Genomic DNA, 15,058 nt, shown 5'->3' on the forward strand with positions numbered 1-15,058 from the left:
GCCAGGCCAGCATCCAGTGGACATTCATGTCCATTGAATCAAACAGGATCAACTTCCAAAAGGACAGGTCTGGTGTGGTTTCCTGGAGACTTCTGCCGAGCGGCCTTGACAGCAACCAGTTCAAGGCCAAAAAGCCTTTCTGGACCATTCGTAAAGCAACATGGTGCAGCCGAGTCTGCTTTATTTCCGCCCCTCCTCTCTCCTCCGTTTGGGGGGCCTCCTTCACCCATCCCTGCCGTTCACCGCAGGTGTTCTGCAGCCTTAAGCCCTGGTTAATTCCACTCCTTGCCCTCAGGTAAAACCCAATCTTACAATAGAAAACTATGGAAACTCATTCACACTGAAGTGTTGATAATAATGATTAAGAGTCATCTGGATGGGATGGGAGACTTTACATTTTAAGGGACAAGGCTTAAAGCTTAATAGAAGTACTTGTCTGTTCAGTCAAATTGAAGATATCAGGAAGTGAGTGGAAAAGGCTTGGGGTCTTTCCTGGGGTCCTTGAAATTTTGACACTGTGGTAGTCCTGGGGACAGGCGCTTGAATAAGGCCCAGTCCCTTCCTTCAAGGACCTTGTGAAAAATAACATTCGTGACACACTTAATAAGTCCCTGCTTCTTTCTACTTGACATACATCTTCTGTTACTCTAAAATGGAGATCCCTTTGTCCTTGTTTTACGACAGAGGTTCAGAGAGGGTGAGCGGCTTGCTCAAAGTCACACAGGTAATACGTGGAGAAGCTGGCTCCTGAGCCCCAGTCAGTCTCACATGGACCTTGGGCTTTCCTGCCCCATGGCGGGCCCCCAGTTAGGAGCCTGTACTCGCCTCGCAGGGGAGGAAAGGACCGGCTGACAGAGGTTTAGGCTCGTCAACCACAGGCATTTCGGAGGGGCTGGCTCCTGGGGCTCATTCTAATTTGAGTCTTCAGCCCACAAAGCAAACAGAGCGAGGGAATTGGGGCCCTCCTAGAAAATAAATAGCACCCATCCTGATGGCTAGGGGCCAGCCCCTACTGCCGGAGACTGATAAAGTCCACAGAGCTGAGTATATGTTGGTCTTTCTTGGCTGGCTCTGGGAAGTTAAATCTTTTTAGGTGAAATGTTGAAAGATTCTCAAAGTCTGTGGTTCTTATATCTGAATATTTTGAGGCATACTGATTATGCCTTAATTTTCTAAAACCCCAGTTACCTTAACCCCGCCATTAATTAGTTGCCCAGCAAATAGTTATTGAGTACATTCCATGATTACGCATTCATTTATCTGCTCAACAAATAGTAACAGAATGTCTGCAAAGAGCTGGGTGCTGTGCCAGGTTCCGGCTTTATGATGGTGAACAGTGGATAGCCTAGCGAGGAGACAGCTCTGTGCCGGACTCCTCCGTTTGCCCTTCCAGACCTATCCTGCACCTTTCTCCACCCGTTCTCTGTCCCAGGAGGCTGACTCCTGTGGCTACATGACCCAGATCCCTTCCTCAATAGGACACTCCAGCAGGAGGTCTGAGAGAGGGAGGAGAGTGAGGTCAGGATCAGAGTGAGGTCAGGTTGGAAGTGTCCTTCAATTGAAGGGTGGCTGCTGCTCCTTGCAGGGAAGCTGACTGAACCTGACTTCTAGGTTCTGGTAACTGTTCTCTCCTCTCATTTTGGGGGCCTCCAAATGGCAACAGCTTGACCGTTGTGAGCCCCAGAGCTATATAACCCTTTGTCGTTTTTCTCCACCCAGGCCTTTGTAAAAATAAAGGTCCTCGATGGTCCTGTTTGGGGTGGTCTGTCTGTTATCTGCTGGGGCCCTGAAGAAGTAACTGCCTTACAAGTCAAGGAAAGTGACATAACAAAAATAGACAGCGTGCCAAATCGCAGGCTCCTGGGGAATCTGCGTTAGCGCAGTCAGAGAGGGATTTTCTGGGGCGGCAACATTTAAGCTGAAACTTCAAGAAAGAAAAGGAGCCCATCAGGGGGTGGGCAGGGAGGAGAGAGCCCGTTAAAGTAGAAGGAACAAAAATAGGCCTGTTTGACTAGAAAACCATGGCAGCAGGGATAGAGGGACAGGCGGGCCAAAAGGAGGAGACGGTAGCCAGACAGAGCAGGACGTCAGAGTCGTGAGTCGACCTCAGATTTATTCTAAGTACCATGGAAAGCCATCAAGGGGTTTTAAGAAGAGAAGTAATGTGATGAGGGTATTTTTTTTAGAAGGTCACTCTGCATACTTCATGGTGGACGGATTGGAGAGAACATAGCAACTCAATAAATGAGTGAATAAACGAAAACTATAAAAGAAACTTTAACTGACTGCCTTTCTACCTCCAGGTCTGTCTTACCCTCCAGAACGTAATGTAGCGGAAGGGGTCCACGCTTGTTACTCCTTCCTTCCTTGGTATTGAACCTAACATATGTCAGGTACCTAAGATGTTCACTGGAAATTTGCAACTATGACCTTTGCTTCTATCCTATCCTTGAGGTTTTTGTAGTGGAGTAGGGGAGAAAGGCTTCATTTGATCTTGCTGCTTCAAGTTGCGTAGTCGGGCCCAGGCATTCCTCCTGTGGTCTCTGTGGGCTGGTCTTGTCTTTTGCTTCCAGAGTGAGAGAAGAGTCAGAGCTGATGCACTCATTCAGCCATCCTTCCTGTAACCACCAAATGCCCCCTAAGGCCCCTGTCCACGAGCTCCTGTGACATTATGGGCTGTGTTATTCTATTTTCCTTCTGACTCAGCACTGTGCTGCTCAGTTGCTGATTAAGTCAAAACTAGAAGGTGTTTAGAGATTATTAAGTTGGCCAACTTACCACTTGGGTCCCATGGAGACCTAGGTTCTGAGAAATGGCTCCGGGGTGCCGAAAGAGGGTGGCAGTGAGTCCCTATCGGGGGCTTCCTACCTGGAATTCCACCCCATAGCATATTGAATAGCTGGGTGTAAATGGACTTTTGTTATCTATTGAAGTGTGGTATAAAATTACATTTATGAAAGGTTTTATGTTGCTTTAAAAAGATCAAAAATCACTTTTCTTGTCTAACCTTTTCCTTTTAGAGGCAAGAAAAAAAAATGTCAGGAAATTCTGAGTGACTTGCTAAAGTCACCCAATTTGGAATCCACACACTTAACACTCACCGTGTGCCTGGAAGGCACGGTGTTAGGGCTGTCCATGCTTTGTTTACTTTTCCTAACAGCCCTTTGGGGTAGGGCACTAGCCTTGCCTTGCTTTATAGATGAGGAAAACAGAGCCGAAAGAAGTCAAGTAACTTGCCCCAAATCTTAGAGCTAGAAACTGGCAACACTGGGATTTGAACCCAGACCTTTTGGATGCAGGTCTTTGAACTACGCTATGCAGAGACTCTGTGTGTAGGAGGGTGTTCCATCTACTTGTTAGTTTTTACCAAAAGGAGTGGTTCTCAAGATTTACAACACAGTAGAAGCACCTGGGGAATGTAAGACATTTTGATAACCAGGCAACATTCCATGTAGATTCCATGAGAATCCTTCCGGTGGGGGAAGGAGAGGTCTAGAGAATATTCGTGGACATTTTCTAAATTCTCGTGTATTAGTTTCCTGTGACAGCTGCAATAGTACCACAAACCGGGTGGCTTAAAACGACCTGCATTTATTCTCTCACGGTAACAGAGACCAGAATGCCACCATCAGTATCACTGGGCCAAAAACAAGTTGTCCGCAGGACCCCACTCCCTCAGGAGCATCTGTTTCTTGCTCCTTCCAGCTTCCGGTGGCTGCAGCGTTGGCTTGTGGCAGCATCCGTCCAATCTCTGCCTGACAGGCACCTTGTGTCCTCTTCTCCGTCTGCTTCACCCTTCTTAGGAGACAGGGGACTGCAATGAGGACCCACCCGTACAATGCAGGATGATCTCCCCTTCTCAAATCCTGAATTTTATCACATCTGCAGAGACTCTTTTCCCAGATAAGGTCACGTTTACCGAATCCAGGGACTAACATCCAATATCTTTGGGCAACATCATTTAACCTACATCACCTTGCTACTCAAAATTGGTCCTCAGACACAGAAACCGCCTTACCTGTGTTAGACCCTGCTATTAGAAACCCCAGACCTACTGAATCAGAATCTGCATTTTAACAGCTTCCCAGGTGATTCTTAGGCACATTAAGTGTTGCTGACTAAGGTTCAGGAGAAATGAATTACTTGTCTGAAGTCCTGTTGTGGCAAGGTTATGACTTGAAAATATGCCTTTAAATTCATAATCAAGTTTTCTTTCCACACTGCTATGCATATAAACATATTCTTCTTTGGAAACAGAATATACATCTTTTTTTAATTAAGATACGTGTCTGGCTTTTCTGCCAATAATATGGTAAATTTCCTGTTGTAAGGACTGTCTTATGGGCTCCTTGTACCCATTACAGCAAAGTGCCAAATGCAGTGTTGGGGCTTAGATCACCGCTATGTGTCATACTTAACCCGATTTTCTTTCTTTTTCCTTCTCTAGATGGCCACAGCGAAGCAGAAGCACCACGCGAGGGGCCTTCTCCGCAGGAAGGAGATTTGCTTTATGATAATGCATCTGCCGCTCCTGTCCCCTCAGCTGCTCCAAAGAGAAGGTACAGTGTTGACACAGGCAGTGAGCGCACATTGGCTGAGCACCTCCCATGTGCCAGGTCCCCTACGGGCTCAGGAGAAAAGAGACTAGCACGCACTCACTGTCTGTGAGGAGCCAAAAGTCTAAGGCAGGGAGTCTGAGTGCTCTGTCCCCATGTCCGGCTTTCTCTGTGGCAGCGCTGGCCTCTTGATACCTGTCAGCCTTCAGCAGGCCAGGGTCCTGACTCGACCGGCTTCTAGTCTGAAACGCCCTGAATTCAGGTCATCATGTCCCTCACAGTTCAAGACTGAGAGCAGCAATAAGAGACAGATCTGGGAGCCGTCCCTCACCTGCTCTTTAATTCATCAAGGTGCTAGATGTCTTAGCTTTGTGTTTGTGCCAAATGAGAAGGTAGTTCTTATAGTACCAATGAAAAGTCAGAACTGGCTTTCCGCATGAGATTCGTGGTATCAGTTAGCTACTTATGTGTAACAAATAACTCCCCCCAATTCAGTGGCTTAATATAATAAGCATTTATTATTGCTTATGAATCTGTAGGTTAGTTGGGTAGTTTTACTGGTTCTAAATAGTCACGCATATATTACTCACGTGTCTGTGGTCATTTAGCAGCTCTGCTGATTTTAGCGTGAAGGTTGGCTGGTGGTAGGCTGCTCTAGGATTGCTTCAGCTGAGACCATGAGCTTTCCTTCATATGGTATCATATCCTCCAACGAGCTAGTCTGAGCTTGTTCCATTGGTGGTGATGGCAGTATTCCCGGAGAAGAGTGGAAGTACACAGGGTCTCTTGTGGCTTAGGATTGGAATTGGCAAGCCATTTATTTCTGCTGCATTCTGTTGGCCAATGCAAGTCACAAGACCAGCCCACGTCAGAGCGAAAGGTGATTCAAGGCAAAGAGCATGGAGACAAGGACGCGAATAATTGGGGCTATCAGTGCTTCCGGTCTACCATATTTGTTTATGTCCATTTCCTATGATAATTCCTCATGCCATCCCACCTCTTTCTCAAAGCAAATCAGTGCTTCCCTGTGTGGCAGACCCTGAGTTGTTGTTTCTGAATCGTGATAGGAAGGCATTGTGTGTGGGTAAGGAGCAGAGGAGATAGGGGGCTGATGGAAATCGGAGAAGGTAATATTTTAGAGGTTGACCTTTAAAAGAAGTGAAATTTGTATGGTTATACTCACTGAAATATCTCCTTCCCCCTACACTGTACCATAATAACTCTCACCCCCAAGCACCTGAATGGGGATTTCAATTATTCTAAAATCTCCTCTAAGGGATCCCTTGCCATTTATTTCACCAAGATAACGGCACTGAATGGGAGAAGACAAGAGAAAGAGGAATAAGGAGCAGCAGACCTTCTTTCTCCTTGGTCAGCACATTCTGCATCAATTGCAATTCTACCCACCACCTAATGTTCAGTTCACATCTGACTTCTGTAGTGCGGTCTTTATTGCTGACCCCAGATCTCAGGAATTTCTCTCTGAACTTCTGTGGCATTTTGTTCTATGACACATTGAACACTTACTAGTTCTCTCTTTATATGCTTTGGTCCTCTCTCTCTCTTGGACTGCTTGCTAGCTCAGCACAGGCCAAGATGATAGCTTATTCGTCTTTGTTTTCCCTCTAACAGAGCCTAGCACAGAGCTTTCACATGACAAGTTATCCATATAAATTTGTTATTTATTGATGAATGAATACCTTTTGATAGCTGCCCTTTCCCATGTGCATTATCTCCTTTAATCCCTATGTAGTAAGAATTATTATTTCCACTTTCAAATGAGGAAATTAAGGCTAACATTACAAAATTGGAGAGAACACATGTTCTAATTCGTATCGGTCCGACTCCAGAGCCATGAGTTTTTTTTACTAGTTTACCCTGTTCTCTGTTGGACTCAATTATTATCATCAGCATAAATTAGAAGGCAAGAGAATAAAATTCAGTAGGAACTCTAGCGGAGTTAATTTCCTAACCACTGCTGCCTCTGTGACTATAGGATTCTTCATCTCTTTCTACTATTACCCAGTCTCTAAGTCCCAGGTGTTACACACCTGTTTTCAATTACTTGTAACAGTTCAGATAAATGAAATCTTCTGGAATGTGAGATCTCACTAAAATAGCATCTTGGCTGTCACTTCCAATTTTCTCTTTTTACCAGTTCTTTCAAAAGCAATCACAAAACTCAGATTTGTTGTATCTAATAGAAACATGAAAAGGATCGGACTGTAGGCAAGAAAGATCTTTCTTTAGACCCAGCTCTACCATGGATTTGCTGAGGAATATCAGTTTCTCTTAATAAATAAGATTAGTAATCGTACTCACAATAAGAGTTGAAATTTATTCTAGGCACTGGGTTAAACCTTCGCGTGCATTATATCATTGAATTATAGCAATCATTACAGCAATAGTAGTGAGTGTTACTATAAGCTCCATTTTTAGGACGGGGAGACTGAGAGGTTAAGTCCATTTATACTGATCTCTCCCAGAGATGTAAAGAGAATATGTGATATGATATAAATAAAATCGCTTAGTAATACTTGGGGAAATATTATCATGGCTTATGGATCTAAAGCATGTTCTTCCTTGATGACATAAATATGTTAAACTTTCTTTTCATAGATCAAAACTGTTGACTAAGATCCATGATGGGGAGGTCAGATCGCAAAACTATCAAGTAAGTGACTGACTCTTTATAGCCAGCCTCCCCCAGTTCTCGTGTGAAGCAACAGCCAGGTCCCGAGTGTGTACACGCCACTTTGTGTTGTAGATTGCCATAACCATCATTGAGGCCCGCCAACTGGTGGGTGAGAACATGGACCCAGTGGTGATCATCGAAATCGGGGATGAGAAGAGGCAAAGCGCAGTGAAAGAAGCAACCAACAGCCCGTTTTATAATGAAGTAAGTCATGGAGGGCATCAACATCCTCTCCGTCAACATGCTCTCCGCTGACACTCTGGCATTCTTCAGCCAAACAGAGAAACTGTGCCCCTCACTCATCTTCCCGTCACACATCCAAGCCCGTGGCAGGCTCCCCGAGCCTCCTTACAAATAACCCTATAAAACCTAACAAAAAAATAATGGAAAAGAGAAGTAAGGAATTCCTTCTAATTTTAAATACATTACTTTGTTTTTTAATAAGACCCATTTTCCTATTTCTTATAAGCTTATCCTCAGCCATCGTAAACCCTGGGTTTATATTTGAAAAGCTGTGGTTAGTCTGAAGACATCCTTTTGCATAGCGGAGATATTGGAAATTTACTACTTTTGAAACAAGTATGCTGCATTGGAAAGTAAAATAGTCATGTTTTTTTAAGCAGTGAAAAGGAGAAGATGAAAGAGACACGAAGCTTCTAAATATTAAACACACTAAATTCTCTTTTTAAAGTAGAAAGATAACACAGTAAAAAATGGTAAAATATACAAAGAGTATAGAATGATATATAATGAAAAATACGTGTTCCCTGATCTTCGATCCCTAATCCCTTAGCACCCCCTGCCTAGAGGCTGCCATTCTTACCAGGTGTTTTTATATCCTTCCAGAGATGCTCCAGGCATGTACAAGAATACAAATAAATATTATAACCAAATAGTAGCTTTCTCACACACGTCCTGGACTTTCTCTTTTCACGTACACACAAAAAAGTGTCTGGAAATTAGTCTATACAGGATGTAGAGTTCAGTTTCATTTCTACTCATTGCTGTAGAGTTTCCCATTGCATTGATACACTGTAACTTACTAAACCAATTTCTCATTGATAGATATTAAAATTTTTTCAGTCTTTGGCTACTACTTACAATAATAGTTATATGGCATAATTAGGGCAAAAAGGATAATTTGTTGATGCCAACAAATTGCCAAGCAGGTAAGAATTTATACTCTAACAGCATGCAAGAGTTCTTATTCTCCTTAGGCACTTTGACACCATGAATTATCAAAAAAAAAAAAATGCAGTAAATTCTTAATTATTTTCCTAATTGGAGTGGTAATTGCAAAGGAAGGCAGAGACAGCATGGATAAGGAAGTCAGTAGGAAACACCCGAATTCCATTTGAGCTGTTAATTCCTTTCCTCTGAAGTTATCACTCCTGCCTCTAAGCCTTTTGCCATGAGTTAAAGTGGCAACTGTCTCCTGCCTGTTCCGCTCCTCACCTTCAAAACATCTTACGGCATGGATGTGATATGAAACAATGTGCATGAAAATGCTTTAATGCAAGGCTCTACAAATTTGTTAATTATTATAATTAGCATTGATTTACACATACAAATTCGGGATCTAAATGACATTAAATTCAACCCAATTGTAATCAGTAGGAAATCAAGTAAAAACCATTGTTATAGTTGAACTAAAAGCCTTTGGTACAGCTTTTGATCCCAATGGCAGGCCCGTAGATCATCAGATTTGAAGGGACCAGTTAGTAGGGGCTGGGGAATATGTCCCAGACAGAAAAATGTTTATAGAACCTGTGGGAGGCAGTTGAGTCTGAAATGTAAAACTCAGCAGAAAGCAATAAACATTAGAACTAATTTATTGGTCCAAAGGAACCCACGGCATCTCATATTTCAGAGAATGAAGAATTTCATGTAAGTGAATTTTGCACGTAAAAGAAATTCTAAAACCAAACTCTTGTAAAGTTTGAACATATATGTGAAAAAAACTGCCTGAAATGTTACACATGTTTTCCTATTTTCTTAAACAGAAGACACTGATATACTCTAACCTTTCATTGAAATCCAAGGGCCACCATTTTGAAGGTCTTATTACAATTAATATATGATAGTTTCCACATTTTGGCTTTTCTGTTTTTCCCATTAAAGACTGACTGTTAACAGTGTTGTCATGTTCAGCTCTAAGGTCCTGCATCATTCCTCCCTCCTGTGGCTTAAAAACAAAAGAAATAGTGCACAGTAGACTTCCTAGTTCCACCCCACCCTCCCCACCGCCAGTCCCCAAAACACATAACCCTCAACGAAACACCCTTCCAGTTTCCCGCACCTTAGGATCAGCAGCCTACATTGGGGAAAAAAGTTCAGTGATAAAACACCTAGTGCTCAAGCCCCTTGCGCAGTGACTTCAAGGAGGACCCAGCTCTGGTCTCAGCCAAGCAATAACCAGCTGCATAACTCGGCGTGTCTCTTAAATTCTTTAGTCTCCATTCTTCTTATCTGTAGAATAAGAGACCCGTCCAGATAACTTCTTCAACTCTGAAAGTCAATCACTTTCTTAAAATTAGAAACCTCCCTTGTCTGTACTTTCTTTTCGTTCTCTCCCTGGTACATCTTGGTAATTTCACAGGGGTGTTTGAAGTTGAAAACTCCCGAGAAAATCAAGCTTTAATTAAGTTCGCTCCAAATCAAAACCCTACCGAGATACTATGTTCACTCATTATTATATATAGGTAAAAACAAACAAGCAACTAAATAAAAGATTTGACAGTATCACGGGTCGGCAAGGGTGTGGAGAAATGGCTATTTTCACATGCTGCTATTCCTTCGTCCTGTGGGAATGTAAAATAGTGAGCTCCCTTGGAAAGAAATCTCACACTATCTACTAAAAATTTACGTGCACATAAACCATGACCCAAAAATTCTATTTCCCATGTCCATTTTAGAAGAAGACTCACATGTAACCTGTGCAAAAAATGTGGTAGGTAGCATTCTTCATTTTCTATTTTTTGTATTTGAAAAAAAATAAATAAGTTAAATGACCTTCAATAATGGATGGCCAATCGATTAATGGTGTGTATATGTATTTATATATCTATGTGCCGTTAGGACCACAGAGCCATTGGTTAGGACAATACAGATTTAAATCTACTCCAGGAATAGGGTTCTTATATGTAAGCCTGGGATTTTTGGTCAGAATGAACTTTTTTGTCTTATAGTACTTTGTCTTTGACTTCACTGGGCCCCAAGTACATCTTTTTGACAAGATCATCAAAATCTCAGTAAGTATATCATTGGTGATGGGGGGGGGGTTGGGAGAGAGTCTAGGCTCTGGGAACTCTCTAGGACAGCTCAGTCCGCTTAGGGGAGAATAGATTCCGGAGGATGAGTGGGAGCTGGTGGGTTTGAAACCAACAGGATAAAACCTGAGAGAACCAGCGTAGAGGAGTTTGGGAAGGAAAATCTATGCTCGTTGGAAGTGAGTTATCATCTGCTGTGAAGCCGTCATGAGTTGAGTCGTGTAGCTTACTCATGTGGGAATGTGAAAAATATGCTGCAAATGACATCTGAATAGATGGCCAGTTTTGAGTTGGTTTCTTTCCAAATGTTAGTGTTTTTCTCTTGGAGTGATATCCATACTACTAATAATTAATCACATTCCTCCCCCTCCTACTTAGTCATGAATAGAGAAACAGAAAAAAGAAGAAGAATCAGGAAGGAACCAAATATATCAGTAGTGTTGGATGGGAGAATGTGATTTGAAGCACAAGTGATTGCCATTTGGCTTCTTAACAGTTGGTTGCCTTTGAGCGTCGACCTCTAGACCTGCCCACGGGGGGCGGGGTTTGGTTCTGCTGCATAAACTCTTCCTCAGCCTGCCAGGTGACTTTCTGCCTCCACAGATAGAGTCTGAAGAGTAGAGACAGAGAGCTTCCTGGTGTAGCCAGGTGTCTTATCCAGGTTGGCCCGCCATAGGGTGGACAGGAGTGAGCAGGCAAAGGACGTGGAAGCTGACCTAGTCCGCGTGAGAACACAAATGCGGTCATCGCCAAGTTCACACCACTCAGTAAAGGACAGAGACCAGTGGGTGACACGCTGCACCTCTCTCCCCGGTTTGAGAGATCACGGCTTCTCCCATGCCGTGGATAACGAGGGTGCGCGCCCTGGAAGTGGCGGGGTGGGGGGCTGAAGGGCAAGTGCTCGATTCCAAATGATTTTCAAAGAACGTAAGATGTGTGGAGAATGAGGAAAGGTTTTCTTAACAGGACACCAACTCTAATCAGAAGTGCGCAGAGTAAACTTGTCTTGACGACTTCCCTGTCTGTCTTTATCATCCGATCATCTTTATTTTAATATTATGTTTACATACAAATTAATATATATGTAACATATTACATATAAGTCCTTCGTGAGGCTTAGCTAATAGCAGAATGACGATATTATCTTCCTTGGAGCACTTGAAGAATGTGACTCTTGAAGAATGAGAAGTCATCAGGAGCCAAACATTCTCCGTGTTTGAATTTCAGGCATGATGACAAGTGGTGCAGAAGATATTTCGGGACCTGGAACATTGCCCATGACTTTGTTATGTTGCGTAGCTCAGGCAACGACCTATTTGTGAGATTGGCTTTGTAGCCGGCTCCTAAGGGACTTTTCTAGATTGCAGATAAACAGTTACTAGCTAGAGTTTTATACTGTATCGTAGCCAAGGGTCATGGTTCTCTGGGGTGGCAAGAGTTATTTTTTTTTTAGAGGATCACAGCTGGTATTGCCTATTTCTGTTCCTCTAACTTGAAAGAAGAGCATGCTTTGGTCTCCTTAAATGACCCTTAGGAACAGAGGCCAAAGATTTTAAAGGGAAAACTCCCCTGGAGAGGGAAGTATTTAATAGGAGTTTCCTGCCAGTCCATAAACTACAAGTTGGCACGCCCAGAATAAGTTCGACGTGGGAGAAGAAGTGGGGAGTGCTGTAAGCAGATGCTATTGGGACCGCCAGGCTGTAGCAGACCCTGGTGGTACCAAAGACCATCTTCCCTTGACGGTGGCCCCAGGCACACAGAGCCCTCAGCCCTCTGTAATGTGAGATGCCCTGGAGTTCTGGTAACCTAATGCTTGACCACACCAGGGCTGCCTGGCGCTCACACAGGTGGATGGTTTGAGGAGGCCTCCTGTGTTATTTAAAGATCCCTTTTGGGCTCTGGAATCCTCTTGTGCCCACAGGGACCCAGATGCCTCTGACCTGAGAGAAGTTTGAATCACACTTGTGCTCTTTCTTGGGCCTTGGTGAAGACATTGGGGGTTGGGGTGTGGGCGGGGGCTGGGGTGAGCTTTGTGTGTGGCCTTAAATAATCCCTCTACTCCAGCTCAGCTGTCCTCGTGCCCCTTCAGCTCTCTACCACCCTTGCAAAATTTAGGCAAAGCAGAAGGAGTGGAAAGGAAAATGGGAAGGACTGTCATATCTTCGTTTTTCAGAGTCACTTGCATTTATTGCTTCTTATTGCCTCTACCAAAAGGAGCTGTTAAGAAGCTATAAAAGTCTTCCATTCATCCACCATTCATCTGATCAATCATTCGTTAATTCACTCAGTGTTCACTGAATCCGTATTAAGAACAAGGCCATGTCTTGGGTAGAAGAAAGTAGGAGATGTTCCTGATTCAAGGGACTTACGAAATTTTATAATTAGAAGAAAATTTAGAGGTCATCTGGTCTAACTTCCAGTTGGTGCAGACCTTCTTCTCCACCACCTCCATGACATGGTGCTCTCGGGCACTACTTGATTACAGCCAGTGATGGCTGGGTCGCTACATCTAGGAAAGCCCACTCCATTGTTGGGAAGCTCTTTTATAAAAATCGTCCATATGGTGAGCTGGAATCTCTCTTTCCGTAACTTGGGAACCACGCGGGGGACCCACCCCCTCTTCTAGATGGCACAGTCTCCAAGATTTGAAGACGCATAAGTCACCATTGCTTTTCCTCCACAGCTTCCGTTTTCTCTCTTCTGGGTTAAAAGTTACGCTCTCGTGATCCTTCAGCAGTGTCTCATACGATGTTGTTTCTGGACCTGGGGACGGCTCTGCCACCTTCCTTTAGAGCTTCCTTATTGTGATAGTGTTAGCATTAAAATAGACTGCCCTAACCAGCCAGGTACTCTGCAGGCTTCTGATTAGACAAGATATTGAGGATGACCATCTCCCTTGTTCTGACTATTGTGTGTCCGAAACTTCTCAAGGCGTTGTGTGACGAGTCCTCTGAGAAAGTGGTGTGGGAGTTTAGGGGAGAAAGGGAACATTTTAAACTATAGGGCATCAGGGAGGGCTGCTTGGAGGAAGTGACCTTTGCTGTAGGTATTGAAGGGTGAGTAAAGTTTCAACAGACAGAGATGGGTGTTGAAAGGTAAGCCGTACAGAAGTTCATTTTGCTTAAAAAAAAAAAAAATCTTCCAGACAGTGATGTTTCTTTGGTGTCCTTCACTAAAGAACTAGCTGAAAGCCTGTGTGAGGAAGAGGTACTTCTCAATGCCCTCTACAGCCCTGAGCTTAGGTGAATCAGTGTCACTGTGCTCCGGATAAGAGTGAGGGCCGGACAGAGGTCAAGTGCCTAGAATCCTCTCCGAGGTGCCAGGGACCCATTTCACAGATTTGGGCTCGAAGAGAAATCTGGGCTGCCGGGCTCACTGCTCCATCTCCCTCAGGTCTGCCACCACAAGCTAATAGGAAGCACGTTGATCGGCTCCTTCAGAGTGGATCTGGGGACCGTGTACAACCAACCCGGTAAGAGAGCATCGCCCCCCAATCCCTCTCCTACTCTGCTCCGGGTTCCCCACCTGGAGGTCGCCCCTGTACTCACACACCCGTCTAACCGTTCATTCAGTAACACTGAGCATCAGTTATAGAAAGTCGAGCAAGACATGGCTTTTTTTCCCCTCAGAGTTTACAATTAATAGTAAAGTTATCTTATATGTCCATACTTCTGAGCGTTTCCCTCCCCCCACCCCACCCCCAGCCCCCAAATCTGTCTAATTTAGTGTGAGACACGAGCAGGAAAGGCGGGAGAATATGGAAGTTAGGAATGTGGATTCTGGAGCCGGGATTCAAATTCCTCTCTGCTCTTCCCTCACTGCGTAACCTTGGGCGGATGGCGTTACTTCTCTGCACCTCAGTTTCCTCATGTTTAAAAATGGGGATAAAATAATACCTCCTTCATAGGAGTATTGAGGATTAAGTTAATAAAAATCCGTAAAGTGCTTAGCATAAAACCCAGCACAGAATAATGACTGTGGCGTGCTGTATATGAGTTTGCTATAATTACTATTATTATCTCTGATCATAAGAGAGTGAAGCTTAGGTAATTTGTCCAAGGTCAAGAGCTAATAAGTAACATAACCAATGACAAACATTGATCTTCTCATGAAGGCCCTGTTTCTTCTACTCCGATTCCAGCTCGCGTGACCAGGGGGACCGGGCCGTGGGCATGAGTGAGTGCCATGGTCTGGGTTTAATATATTAAGGGGCGATGGAGACTCATCACCAGGAGGGCTCGTGACGCCTATGGAAGGAGTAGCATCTTCTCCATTCCTTTGCCACCTACTGTCACGTGGAAATGTGCATGCCGTGTTGCCACATCTGGCAGCTTTTCAAAGATAAGCCAGAATCTAGATTTTGTAAGAGATTCTAAAGTTTGAACTCACAAAAAGATCCCCTGAGGCGCATTTACAGCCCGTGCAATATTAAATACTTCCCTCTCCATTAATGTCCTTAAATCCTGTCAAAGCTGGAACCCTGTCTAGGCAATTTCTACAAGACCGAGGGCCGCCCAAGTATCTGGGCTGCTCGGAGA

General features: G+C 44.0%; 1 protein-coding gene across 1 annotated transcript in view; it reads left to right on the forward strand.

Moving 5' to 3' along the window:
- FER1L6 (fer-1 like family member 6) overlaps nucleotides 1-15,058 on the forward strand; it is a 108,199-nt gene that overhangs the window by 14,107 nt on the left and 79,034 nt on the right. The window contains exons 3-7 of the mRNA XM_016166440.2: nucleotides 4,448-4,559; nucleotides 7,176-7,230; nucleotides 7,324-7,455; nucleotides 10,440-10,502; nucleotides 13,914-13,992. Of these exons, the coding sequence (XP_016021926.2) occupies nucleotides 4,448-4,559; nucleotides 7,176-7,230; nucleotides 7,324-7,455; nucleotides 10,440-10,502; nucleotides 13,914-13,992 (441 nt within the window). The remainder of the gene's footprint in view (nucleotides 1-4,447; nucleotides 4,560-7,175; nucleotides 7,231-7,323; nucleotides 7,456-10,439; nucleotides 10,503-13,913; nucleotides 13,993-15,058) is intronic.

The sequence above is a fragment of the Rousettus aegyptiacus genome, unplaced genomic scaffold, assembly GCF_014176215.1.
Source record: "Rousettus aegyptiacus isolate mRouAeg1 unplaced genomic scaffold, mRouAeg1.p scaffold_m13_p_15, whole genome shotgun sequence".
Lineage (NCBI taxonomy): Eukaryota > Metazoa > Chordata > Mammalia > Chiroptera > Pteropodidae > Rousettus > Rousettus aegyptiacus.